Genomic DNA, 14,692 nt, shown 5'->3' on the forward strand with positions numbered 1-14,692 from the left:
GGATGCTGAAAAGCATGATTTATTAAATCTGTAATTGAACCATACACCAGTGCAGCTACCCAGGCTCCCCGGGGGCATCTGGAAGCCCCATCCGCACACACGCAGGAGCACAACAGATTCCTGTTTCCCCCCTGCTGCTATACGGCCGGCAAATTCACCGAGTGTTTGTTCCTGCCAAACACCGTACCCTCCAATATCCAACTTAATTTGGTAAATAAACCCACATTTTCGGGCCCTAATTGGTGGACAAACGGCACCAAGACAAACAGGACAATGAGAGTTCTCATGTCATTGCCGGGCCCGAACATTGAGCTGTCTGAGAGCACTTAGAGGAATAAAAGAGATTTATTGAGCCATAGAAGGCTTGGGTTTCCCTTATTTAAACATGAAACTCCCTCTCTCAGCATGCCTCTGAAATGGTCTTCCTCCTATGTCCACTCCACACAGCTTTGGACAGCTGCAGGCTTTATTTATGTTGGAAAAGCACTAAAAGTTTCCAAGAATATTTCCATCCTCGAGCAGAAACCTTTTTTTTTTACAGCGGTTTTGAGAAACAACAAAAGATCACGGCGCTTCAGCAGAGGTTAGCGCTCGGCATCACGTCGGATAGATCTGTTATTTCCAACCTGCACCTTCTCAGAATCTGCCCTCAGATGCCCATGAAGAGCAAGGCAGAACAATCAGCTTTATGAATGGATCAAGAAAGCTTTAATGAGATAGTTCACCCAAAACTGAAACTTCTGTCATCATTTACTCACCCTTCGCTTGTTCCAAACTGGTCTGAATTTCTTTTTTCTGTTGAACACATAAGATGTTGTTTTTGAAGAAAGCTGAAAACCTTTCAATATTGACTTCCAGAATATTTGTTTTTGTCAGTGGATGTCTTAAGCTTTCTTCGAAAACGGTTTTGAGCTTTATTTAAAATGTCTTTGTGTTTAACAAAAGAAAGAAACTCATAAAGGTATAAAATAGCGTTGAGAAGTTCGGATTATTTTTCTGACTCGGACCTCGAAATCTCGTTCAGTCTTTTTTTCTGTTGCTGTTTAGAAATCTTAATTTTAAAGTGCTCAGTGACGCAAATTAAATCATCCTTTCTGCATTTGTCTAGTTGTTCAACAGTCAGTGCATTAACAAAATGTTCCAAATCGAAATCAGCCATTCTCAAGATAGGTTTGTCTGACTCACAATAACGTAGACACCTGCTCTTTAATCAAACCTTCCTGTTCACAAAGGTTTGTCCTTTTCTCCAGCAGCAATAGATCTCACAATACTCGTCCGAAATTAAAGACATCAAAAAAAAAAAAAAAGGAATATCCCACCGCTGCCACCATTGAATGTTACGCGTTTAAGTTATTAACATATTAAATGGATGAAACGTAATAATCAGTAAGTCTCTAATAATGCTGGATGAATAAGGAGAAGACACAACTGCTGGTTAAATGAAACGAAAGGTAAGTATTTTTAAAACAGAGAATGTCAAACAATGAATTTAGGAAATTAGATATAATGTAAATATAATTTTAAATAACTTATTTAATTTAAAGAAAACAGGAGTGTTGCCAAAACAAAGAAATAATTATGAGAAAATGATCTAACTAAACCCGACCCACTAAACTAACTAACCAAAGAAAAATGCAGAAACAAGACCGTAATCTTCAGCACGTTGCTCAACTAAACTTCATAACTACTTCAAAACATACACACCTGGCAACGCCTCCAAAACCTAACTAACAAGTGAAAATACTATGCTGCTCAAATTACTAGAGTTCTCGTAAAGTACACACTGTTAGCCATTAGCAAAACATGATCTCATATAATCCAATTGTCATAAAGATCGTTAATGACATCACCTATCTAATAAATCAAACAAAGAGAGAAAACTAGAACACAGCAACCAAACTAAGCAAAACGCAAATGAACAGGCCGGCCGACACAAGCGAGGAGTCTGGCTGTGAGCTAAGTGCTCCTGGGGAACAATGCAAGCACACAGTTTTTATACTGTGCAGACCAGCTCCTGATTGGCGCGCCGATTGAGTCGCAATGATGATTGACAGCCCCTTCGACCAATGGTTGCACACTTAAAACAGGACAGGATACACAACGGAAGAGAGAGAAGAGAACTCAAAACAGAAAACAAACCACAAAACATACATGAAACATAAATCAAGCCATTTCCTTCAGTTTGCCAAAATATTATTTAAATGTTACGAGTTGCTTCCAAACTTCCAATCTACAAATAGCCCAGACGTTAATCACACTACAAACAAATCATAACTAGAATGCTGAAAGTAAGAGAAAATAATCATTTATCATTTACCTGAGCCTTCTGAAATGTCTTCAGGTTGTAGTGGTTTGTTCACATCACACAGACAGTCCCATGATTAGCTAATACATATAAGCTGAGTCGAAAGGACCCATGATTAGTTCACCTTTTGAGTCGTCGATTTTTGAGTTGTTCTTTCATCATGTAACAGCATGCAAAGGGATGACTCAAAATCAAGGACTTGAAATGAACAGATCAAATATTTTTCCGGCTCTGATATGTTTGGCTTCTGTCTGTCACATGATGAACAAAGACTCAAAACCAAGGACTCGAAAGATGAATGAATAATTTTTTCCCTGCTCTGACTCCATATGATTACCTTCAGTGTTTAATGTGATGAGCAAATGACTCAAAGCGAGGACTTGAGAGATGAACGGATCTAATCATTTCCTGGTTCTGTCTACATATGATTGACTTATGTCTTTCATATGATGAACAAAAGTCTCAAACCGAGGACTCGAGAAATGAACCGATCAAATCTTTTCTCGGCTCTCACTGCATATGATTGGCTTCTGTCTTTCACATGAGAAAAGAATGACTCCAATCGAGGACTAGAGAAATGAGCGGATCAAATGTTTTCCCAGCTCTACAAATGATTGGCTTCTGTCTTTCATGTGATGAACTAACGACTCACAACCGAGGACTCGAGAAATGAACGGATCAAATCTTTTTCTGGCTCTGACTGCATATGATTGGCTTCTGTCTTTCACATGATAAAAGTACGACTCAAATCGAGGACTCGAGAAATAAGAGGATTAAATCTTTTCTAGGCTCTGACTGCATTTGACTGGCTTCTGTTTTTCACGTGATGAACGAACGATTTAAACCGAGAACTTAAGAGATGAATGAATCAAATCTTTTTCCAGCATACAATTGGCTACTGTCTTTTACATGGAAAAAGAACTAGTTAAACCGAGGACTCGAGTAATGAACGGATCAAATGTTTTCCCAGCTCTGACTACGTATGATTGGCTTCTGTCTTTCACTTGATGAACAAAAGACTCAAAACCGTGGACTCAAGAATTTAACGGATCAATTAATTTTCTGGCTCTGATTGCACAGGATTGGCTTCTGTCTTTCACATGATGAACGTACAACTCAAACCGAGGACTTGAGAGATGAACGGATTTGATCTTTTTCTGGTTCTGACTACATATGATTGGCTTCTGTCTGTCACGTGATGAACAAATGATTCAAACAGGACTCGAGAAATGAACAGATCAAATCTTTTTCTCGCTCTTACTGCATATGATTGGCTTCTGTCTTTCACGTGATGAACAAATGACTCAAAACCGATGAATCGAGAGATGAACGAATCAAGTGTTTTTTCTGGCTATGACTGCACATGTTTGGCTTCTGTTTTTCACGTGATGAATGAAACACTCAAATAGAGGACTTGAAAGATGAACACATCAAATCTTTTTCTTGCTCTGACTACATTTGATTGGCGTCTGTCTTTAATGTGAGAAACGAACCACTCAAAGCGAGGACTGGAAAGATGAATGGATCAGATCTTTTTCAACTCCACCTGCACAAATATGCACAAATGAACGAATCACTCCCTGAGAGGACTCATCGTTCTGGAGTCACCTAAAAGATTTGTTCAAAATGAATGAATCGTTCAAGAATGACCCATCACTGGTATAAAAACAACTTGAGGTGGAGTAATCAGTTTTGGGTGAACTATCCCTTTTTTTTTGTCGTGAAGAATTTTGTTTGGGTTTGGTCAATAGGGAGCAAGAGCAGAGGGTTCAGGAAAGTTGTTTTGCATTAGTAATTTGGAGAGTATGCACTGTTTGCTTTAGGAAGGGAGTTGAGGCGGCGGGACCAGCTGGGTCATAACAAGGAGCCTCACTTACACACAGACGGGTCACACACAGCACCTCACTGTGAGCCAGATTCACCTGAGCAGCTTATTTTGGAGTCATTTCAGCTTCTGACAGCATATCCGTGAATCACTCCTTGCCGATTTTCGGATAGAGTCAACAGTAAATGGCATGCTGACAAATAAGGTGTTCTGCCACTCCAGGCCCAAGTAATTTGTTAATTCATTGACATGAATGTATGAAGTTTGGGGGTCAGGTTATATATTTTTGAATTGAAATACATCTCATTTGCTTACCTATTGAGGCTAGTTATTTGAGCTAAAAAGACATTTTAAACAAGTGTTGGGAATATTAGTATATTTTCAAGTAAACTTTTTCTGTTTCAATATACACTCACTGGCCACTTTGTTAGGTACACCTTACTTAGTATTGGATTGGACCCATTTTTGCTTTCAGAACTGCCTTAATCCTTTGTGGCATAGATTTAACAAGGTACTGGAAATGTTTCTCAGAGATTTTGGTCTATATTACCATCACGCAGTTGCTGCAGATTTGTCGGCTGCACATCCATGATGCGAATCTCACATTCCACCACGTCCCAAAAGTGCTCTATTGGATTGAGATATGGGTCTGTGGAGGCCAATTGAGTACAGTGAATTCATTGTCATGTTCTTAGATGATTTGCACTTTATCATCAGAAGATGGGTACACTGTGGTCATAAAGGGATGGACATGGTCAGCAACAATACTCAGGTAGGCTGTGGCGTTGACACGATGGTCAATTGGTACTAATGGGCCCAAAGTGTGCCAAGAAAAAATCCCCCACACCATTACACTCACCACCACCACCAGCCTGAACGGTTGACACAAGGCAGGATGAATCCATGCTTTTATGTTGTTGATGCAAAATTTTGACCCTACCATCCGAACGTTGCAAAGTTGCGTTAACGAGCAGTTGGACAGGTGTACCTAATAAAGTGGCCAGTGAGTGTATTTTGAAATGCAGTTTATTCCTTTGATGGTAAAGCTACATTTTCAGCTGAATTTAACCGTCTTCAGTGTCACATGATGATTCAGAAATCCTTCTGATAAACTCTTTCTACAGACTGATGGAATTGACCAAAGTTTATATTTTAGAATTTATATTTAATTTACAAAAAATATAACATGGGCATTTATAACATCACAGCTGATATGCTGATTTGGTACTGGAGAAACGTATTATTATTAGGGTTGAACATAGTTCTGCTGCTTAATATAACTGTAAGTGTAAACTGTAAACTAAGTGTAAACTTAAGTGTAAACTGATTATTATTTTGAAGTAGCGTTTACTTTTGCATTCTCAAATTTGAATTTAAATACATTCCTGCTGAATAGAAGTATTAAAGGGATAGTTCACCAAAAAAAAAAAAAAAAAAAAAAAATATATATATATATATATATATATATATATATATATATATATATATATATATAATTTTGTTGAATATATAAGATATTTTGAAGAATGCTGGAAACCTGTAACTGCAAACTTTATGGTTGCAGGTTTTTCAAAATATCTTTTCTGATCTTTTGAAATTCCTGAATGTTTGAAATCACTTGAGGGTGAGTAGGTTTTTACGTTGGGGTGAACTATCCTTTTAATACTTTTCATTCAAAAACATTAATCAGGAGGTACAGGCAATTCAAGTTAAGCTTGACTTTGACTGCCACTCAAACAGTTTGCTGGATCATCTTAGTCTTTTTAAATTGGGTGAATTAAGATGTTTTATTTTATTTTATTTTGTTTCATTTATTTTATTTTGTTCTAATTTATTGTTATTTTATTTTATTTTTTGTTTAATGTTTTATTTTATTTTTATTGTATTTAATGTTTTCTTATTTAAATTTACATTTTAATTTTTTATTTAATTTTTAATTAAATGTATTTTTATTTTGTTTAATGTTTTATTTTATAAAATTCTGTATTTTTTTATTTTAATATTTTTTAATGTCTTGTTTTTAATTTAATTTATTTTATTTTATCTAAACTAATATTTTATTTAATTTATTTTGTTTTATTTTTTATTTTATTTTATGTTTTATTTTATTTTTATTTTTAAAAATTTTGTATGTTTTTTTATTTAAATTAGTATTTTATTTTTTATTTTATTTATTTTTATTTTGTTTAAGTTTTTATTTTTATTTAGTTTTTTATTTAAATTAATATTTTCTTTACTTATTTTTATTTTTTATTTTATAAGGCTATGTTTACAGTTGGCCAGCTAAGCCAAACTGTTATTCACAGCTACTAATAAAAGGCGTCCAGAACCAATTACACTGCAGTTCCACACTTAACACATTTACAGTACTATTTAGCACCGTCAAAACTAGGTATGTCCAAAGTGTCCTAGAGTTTACTTTCGCTTAACTTAGGGGTCATTCTAAAGGAAATCTCCACTGATGTCTTCTTGTGTGTCCCTCCCTACAGAGGCACCACATCGGAGACCGCAGCCTGTCCCTTTGCAACATGTTCCTGGACGAGATGGCCAAGCAAGCCCGCAACCTCATCACAGACATATGCACAGAGCAGTGCACCCTGAGCGACCAGGTCAGTGACGCACACACGCTTCCAGCTCTGCCAAAACACAGAGGGACTTTTGGGAGTTCTGGAATTTTCCATGTCATATCTGGGATTTTAACAAACTTAACTGGGTTTATAAAGAGTTGTGCAAATTCACCAGGAATGTTCCAATCCTTTGCAATATGATCACGATGAAATTAAAGTGCGATTGATTCGCTGAACACAGTTGGCAGAGATGATTTGCACACATACAGTCAACTGGATGAATAAACTGGATTAAGGAACCCTCATCCCCGGTGAGCATGAATTTCACGTCGTAAGCAAGCAAAGCAGCAGTTCATAAGTCATTCCCGCTTTGCTCTAGTCTGTGCTGCAGAAAAACACATTTGTCTTGAGGAATTACAAGCTTAAGATTGACCTAAATCATTTTATTATTTGTGCAATCTGATATATTTTCAAGTCATTCAGTTGGCAGAAACTTAAGACTAAAGATTTTATCCACTAGGAATTGATTGTAAGGTGATGGAGGGAAAGTAACATGGATTCGAATTTGTTAAATGAAAAAGAAAAATGATTCATTTTGTTATGTAAAGGTCTGACAATATTTATTTGTCTTTTTTTATATCTATAATATTAAATAAATAAATATTATCTACAGTATATAAAAATAAAAGGAACACTTATGCACTATTCACACCGGGCATCAGCGCTTCCCATTCACTTTAAATGGAGGACGCCAATCGTTGCCGAACTTTTAAAGTCAACGGAACCATCAGCAAATCAGATTACATTATGCAAATTACCCCAGCTCAGACAGTATCCAGTTGCAGTCTAATTTCATTGGCTGATGCTGCCGGGATGATCGTGTCAACTTTTGCCAACTTCAGACATGACCTTCGTCAGGTGTTAACGCTGAAGCCTCATGTGAATCGGGCGTCAAACAACACAATGTAACTCCAAGTGTTCCCTTTTTTTTTAACTATATATACAGTTGAAGTCAGAATTATTAGCCCCCCTGTTCAATTTCTGTTTAATAGAGAGCAGATTATGTCAACACATTTATAAACATAATAGTTTTAATAACTAATTTCAAATAACGGATTTATTTTATCTTTGTCATGATGACAGTAAAAAATATTTTACTAGATATTTTTCTAGACACTTCTATACAGCTTAAATTGATGTTTAAAGGTGTAACTAGGTTAACTAGGCAGAATAGGGTAATTAGGCAAAATATTGTATAACGATGGTTTGTTCTGTAGACTATTGAAAAAAAAATTTGCTTAAAGGGGCTAATAATTTTGTCCTTAATGTTTGTTTTATTTATTTAAAACTGCTTTTATTCTAGCTGAAATAAAAACAAATAAGACTTTCACTAGAAGAAAAAATACTATCAGACATACTGTGGAAATTTCCTTCCTCTGTTCGGTTACAATTTTATATCTCGGTGCATTGACAATGCTTTCCATACACAATTTTGTATTTTACTTCAGCACAATAATTCTTGTATTAAAATGTATACATGCATTTACATTTATATATTCTTTGTAATGCAATTTTGTCCTTTAATACAAGTAATTAGATATATGAACTGTACCTTTAAAAACTCAAGTACATTCACAGAACAACATGAGCATTTATAGCAAATAAACAAATGTAAATATTCTGCTCGCTTTCTGAGCGTTGTCAAGCAAGTCCTTACACCCATATGATTAGTCACACACAAACAGAAAGGGCTGCAATTGGCTTTAATGCCCTTGTGCTGTTCACCGATGAGTGACACCGATAAACGGCAGCGGTGATCACAGCTGATCCATAATAGATTTGGAGGAGAAAACTTGTTCTGCAGACACCCGCTAGTGTCAGTGAAAGACTTATCATTTTTAAAATTTTAATAATTTATTTACTTTCTTTACAAATTTTTAAATAAACATATGTCAATATATTATCTAATATTAATAAACATTTATACAATATAAAACTCTTTAAATAATATAAACTTTGGTACTGTTTTGTTTAAAGTGCAATGAAATATCACATCTTTAATAAACAAAAACAGATTACCTATTGTCATTTAATGCAATTGAAATTTTTATTTTTGATCTTTTTTTATTTGTTCAATAATTTTAAAACATTTTTTATTCCATTTAAATGCATAACTATAATTTGTGAATCCAGAAAAAATAATTGTAGTAGTCTCCCTTTTATGTAATAATATATAAATATTTCAAAATAAAGTAGATCATTAAATGGAAAACACTGTAAAAGCTGCACGTTATTGTGTGCAGCCAGCAAGGTTAATGAAACAGAAATGTTTCTTCGTTGTCTTGATTTTTTTTTTTTTTTTTTTTTTTTAGCTCAAACCCAATCTTCCATTACGTCCAGTTCAAGATCCAAGCTCACAACTCAAGCTCACATTTTCTTTTGCCGTTATGCTGTACTTAGTATGTCACAAATCAACCAGTTCTGGTATTTTAAGAAAACGTAACCGTTCTCAATTCATACCTTTAGACACATTTCTAGAATTTACAATGACTTGCACTGATGATGAATTGTTCTCAATATGACTAGGAACTCATATTAAAGTAAGTAGGGTCAATTGTGATTTCATGTTGACTTTAAAAAGGGCCTTTTTCCTGTTGTTCTTCTTCACAGCTACTGCCAAAACATTGTGCCAAAACCATCAGTCAGGCCGTGAACAAGAAGTCGAAAAAGCAGACAGGGAAGAAGGGTGAACCGGAGCGAGAAAAACCTGGCGTGGAGAGCATGAGGAAGAACAGACTCCTGGTCACCAAGTAAGAACGAAACTCATTTGATGTAATCTGGCGCTGCGTCAAAATTCACATACTGCATCCTACATCCTTACTCTACTGTTAGAGTCTCTAACAGTAGAGTATGCAAGCTTTGGGACATACTACATCCTCATTGACTGACCAATATGTTGCTTGGTTACATTCCCTGTCAATCATCTTGACACATCATTCACGTTTCCTTTATATTTAATTAACTACATTATTGGAGATTTAAGCTGCTGGTTGATCTGCCATTTGTGAGTCTTTCATGTAGAGAAATCTCCTCAGCTCTTTGGATAATTATGTATTCAGAAGTTATTCTGCAAATGTTAATGTTTATATAAGTTCACAGAATTGTTTCAGATGAAATCCAACTCGGAATACTTGATTTGAACATTTTATAGTTGGATAGATGTTCACAAACAGTCATTGAAACAATTTTACCAAACCCTGTCTACTTAATGGTTGGTCTTGCATGTCTGTCATGTTTGTAGTTCTAACCGAATTCACGTTCAACACGCAATGTATTTTGGCCAATATTAAAGGTTAGAATACAGAGTGTTCTAAAACATGCTGCAACTTAAACACATGCAAAGAGGAAAAGCACCAGCAAATTAAGAAAACGTCTTCATCGGTATGTTGCAAATACAAATAGAAAACACACTGCAGATTCTCACAACACATCTAGATTTTTATTTGAAAAAACAAATTGTTTTGAAGTTAGCACTTTGTGTTTGTATTCTGTTGTCCTTTCCATCTTTAGCTCACTATTGCCGAGTTCAGACTGCATGATTTTAGCCCTGATTTTGACTCACCGACAGCTTTTGAGAAATTGCAGACAAATGCCTGAAATCCCAGGCAAATCGGTGCTCGTTCATGTGAGGGACAATTACACAGTACGAAATATCAAGGACCCCTAAAAGGGCCTGAATAGTTTTATCAGAATTAAACTTATCTGCAATTTATTTAACCTCATTTTGACAGTTAACATTTTAACAATCATAACAAATATGAAGCATTGCGAAATTAAATTAAAATTATATTTATATTTTTAATTATATTTACCTATATAATTTACCTATTATATTGGCCCAGTTTGAGGCAACTGTACATAGTGTGAGTACGCCCTAAAACACCATGAATGAGCAAAAACCTCATCAGATAATCTCACTCTGATTGGCTGTTATCGTTTGCCTATTTGCCTTTACTCTTGCCATTATTTTCAGCTCTAGTTTCACATTTGGGCCGCTTTAGCCAATGGCAGAACAGCACCTTATGGGGAGGTGTGGATAAAGATAGGAAAGTCCCGTCTGATTGGTGAAATATAGATAAACGATCTATGCATCTGTAACCCACCGGTCCTACTGCATCCAACCCAGTCTGATCTGGGATCGAACCGGCAATTCTTTGCATGGGAGTTGGTTGCTCTAACAAAGAGGCTAAAGACCATGTCCTCTAGCGTCAGTCGCTAAAGCACCTTTTGAGGTCAGAGGAGTGAGGTTTACCTGCACAGCACTTTGCTAGCTGGCCTCTGTTATGCATCCAACACACATATGCATGACACAAACAACAACAGTAAGTTCTCCTCTTTCTGCGAGACGGATATTACACATATTATTATTGCTATAATTATACATTTTTTTCAATATACTAATCATGCCTAATGTCTTGTGAGGATTTACAGCACATTTTCTGTTTGTTTGTTTTTTTTGAACCCTCGTCAAACCCACAATGATGTTTTCTTAATTTGCTGGTGCTCTTTCTATTTGCATGGGTTTAAGTTGCACCTAGATCTCACAAGTAGAGAAAAAGAACCAGTGTGTTAAACAAACCACGCTGGAGGCCTTCACCGTTTAATCCCTCCATACGGCACACATTCAAACAAATCCTCCATATAATATAAAATGGATTTGTCCTAAAGCCTGATGCGGACACACATGAGCAGTAGTAACAGTATGTGAGCAGTGTGGCCCCATAGTGAGTGCTGGCTAAGACTGCATAATCTGAAGGAAATGAGTTTTTAAGGCTGTCGTCTGGTTTTTACAGTCTGGATAAACTGCACACTGCTCTGTCCGAGCTCTGCTTCTCCATCAACTACGTCCCCAACATGATGGTCTGGGAGCACACCTTCACCCCACGCGAGTACCTGACCTCCCACCTGGAGATTCGCTTCACTAAGTAAGTCAGACTTTTTTCCCCATCATGATGGCTCAGACAACACAGCTCTGTATTAAAGTATGACCTAACTAGGACGGGATGGTGTAATCATAATAACTTGATGTAAGAGAGAGAGTTTGAAACGTATTATAATGTTGCTGAAAATATAAATTCTAGAATTGTAAATAATTATATTATATAATTATATAATAATTATAATTATATAATAATAAATTAACAAAGATAATTGTTTATATAGTTTATTATATTGTCCCTTTATTTGTGAATGTTCTAAATCTCCAATGGATTCCACTTTTTACATTATACAATAAATATTTTACATTTACATTTAGTCATTTAGCAGGCGCTTTTATCCAAAGCGACTTACAAATGAGGACAAGGAAGCAATTTACACAACTATACGAGCAACAATGAATAAGTGCTGTAGACAAGTTTCAGGTATGGAAAGTGTAAGAAGCAAAACATTAGTCTTTTTTAAAAACATTAGTTTTTTTGTTTTTTTTTTGTCGTACAGTTAGCGGTGGAGCCAGAGAGGCACTTGCAGATTAGTAAGGAAAGTGGAGACTGAATAGTTGAGTTTTTAGTCGTTTTTTGAAGACAGCGAGTGACTCTGCCGTTCTGATGCAGTTAGGGAGTTCATTCCACCAATTGGGCAGATTGAACGCGAGAGTTCGGGAAAGCGATTTCTTCCCTCTTTGGGATGGAACCATGAGGTGACGTTCATTTACAGAACGCAAGTTTCTCGAGGGCACATAAATCTGCAGAAGTGACAGCAGATAGGAAGGAGCAAAGCCAGAAATCGCTTTGTAAGCAAACATCAGAGCTTTGAATTTGATGCGAGCAACAACTGGCAGCCAGTGTAAACGGATGAGTAGCAGAGTGACGTGCTCTTTTAGGTTCTTTAAAGACCACTCGTGCTGCTGCATTCTGAAGCAGGTGAAGAGGTTTGATAGAGTTAGCTGGGAGCCCGGCTAGTAGAGAGTTGCAATAGTCCAGTCTGGAGAGAACAAGAGCTTGAACAAGGAGTTGAGTGGCATGTTCAGATAGGAAGGGTCGGACCTTTCTGATGTTATAGAGTGCGAATCTGCAAGATCGAGCAGTTCTAGAAATTTTGCTTATGTGTTTACCCATATAAATGAATGAAGATTGTTTTTATTCTTATATATATATATATATATATATTTATATATATATATATATATATATATATATATATATATATATATATATATATATATATATATATATGTATATATATATATATATATGTGTGTGTGTGTGTGTGTATATATGAATATATATGTATATATATGTATATATATATATATATGTATATATATATGTGTGTGTATATATATATATATATATATATATATATATATATGTTTATATATGTGTGTGTGTGTGTGTATATATGTATATATATGTGTATATATATGTATATATATATATATATATATATATATATATATATATATATATATATATACGTATATATATATATATGTATATATATATATACGTATATATATATATATGTATGTATATATATATATATATATATATATATATATATATATGTATATGTATATATATATATATATATATACGTATATATATATATATATGTATGTATATATATATATATATATATATATATATATGTATATGTATATGTATATATATATATATATATATATATATATATATATATATATATATATATATATATATATATATATATATATATATATATATATATATATTAAAGTCAGAATTATCAGCCTCAATTATTATCCCGTTTATTTTTTTTCCCCAATTTTTGTTTACCGGAGAGATTTTTTTTCAACACATTTTTAATTATAGAAACCTGATAGAAAATGCTTATTTACAAGAAAAGAGGTCAGATGGATTTAAAGAGTTTTACATCTGAATTAACTATTTACCAATATGCTTCAATTATCTTCCATACAATACCATTTGTTCAAATTTTCTCCCATGTATTTATAGCTGTATGGTGAAGACACTGGCCTGGACAGACTGCTGTGCTAACATTTAGTTTATTATAGTTTTTAAAACTTGTAGTTTTATACTTTTTATTTTTCTTTCAAAAGGTTAAGTTGGAAAAAAGTGTGTATACAACTAGACTTTTCTTTTCTTTTTTTTTGACGAGGCAAGTAAAAATCTTTTCCATTGTTCCAGAACCTTTAGATTTGTACAAGTCTGTAATGTATTTCATAAAAGTCAAATCTTACTGGATGAAAACTGCAGTACAGTATTTATTCTAATTATATTTGTTATATTTTCTTTAGCTTTGTTATGCAATGCAGTATTAACAACATTAACGATCTAATGCAGTGGTTTCCAAAGTTGGAGTCGGGACCCCCTGGGAGGTTTTGGGACAATGACAGCGGGTCTCTTGGTGATTTCTAAAAGTCAAATAAATTGTATTAAACTATTAGAATTACCATATTTTCTCAATAACCCACAGAAGATAAAAATAGTGAATAGTTGCATAAAAAAGCAACAACATGCAATTAAAAACTATCACCCTTTTAATTGTGTGTTTACGTTAGATTAACAACACTGCAATAACATCAGCTGCAGCAGATTGATTTTATACCACCAGGTTAAACTTTCTGACACCTTTATAGCAATCAAATACATTAAAAATGAATACAGGCCACAACTGAACACTGAGGATGATCTCTGAGAGTTGGTCTCCAAAATTTTGTGCTTGGTGTTATCAATATGCTTATGTTTATATAAGCCTACTGTTATGTGTGCAACATTTGTACATTTATAGTATAACCACCTTAGAGGAATGTGGAGGTCGCGAGTTACTGGAATTGTTATTTTGGGGGTCGCTGGCTGAAAAGTTTGGACACCCCTGATCTAATGTAGTGAGAAATGCTAAGTTTAGAGCCTTTTTTTTCCTTTTCTTAATCCTTTAAACATAAACATTTCAATAGCCTAAACTGAATTTGGCTGCTACCAACATAAATATATC

At 34.6% G+C, this 14,692-nt stretch overlaps 1 protein-coding gene across 11 annotated transcripts in view; it reads left to right on the forward strand.

The window, feature by feature from the left end:
* The window catches only part of nckap1 (NCK-associated protein 1), a 104,182-nt gene that overhangs the window by 58,968 nt on the left and 30,522 nt on the right, over window positions 1–14,692 (forward strand). For all 11 annotated transcript variants that reach the window (XR_015498911.1, XR_015498912.1, XR_015498909.1 and 8 more), the window contains 3 exons: window positions 6,620–6,739; window positions 9,368–9,507; window positions 11,551–11,682. Coding sequence is in view for 7 of the 11 variants with exons in the window: in NM_001137665.1 (NP_001131137.1) it covers window positions 6,620–6,739; window positions 9,368–9,507; window positions 11,551–11,682 (392 nt within the window). In the remaining 4 variants the exon portion in view is untranslated. The remainder of the gene's footprint in view (window positions 1–6,619; window positions 6,740–9,367; window positions 9,508–11,550; window positions 11,683–14,692) is intronic.

The sequence above is a fragment of the Danio rerio genome, chromosome 9 (assembly GCF_052040795.2).
Source record: "Danio rerio strain M-AB ecotype USA chromosome 9, GRCz13ab, whole genome shotgun sequence".
In the NCBI taxonomy this organism is placed as follows: Eukaryota; Metazoa; Chordata; class Actinopteri; order Cypriniformes; family Danionidae; genus Danio; species Danio rerio.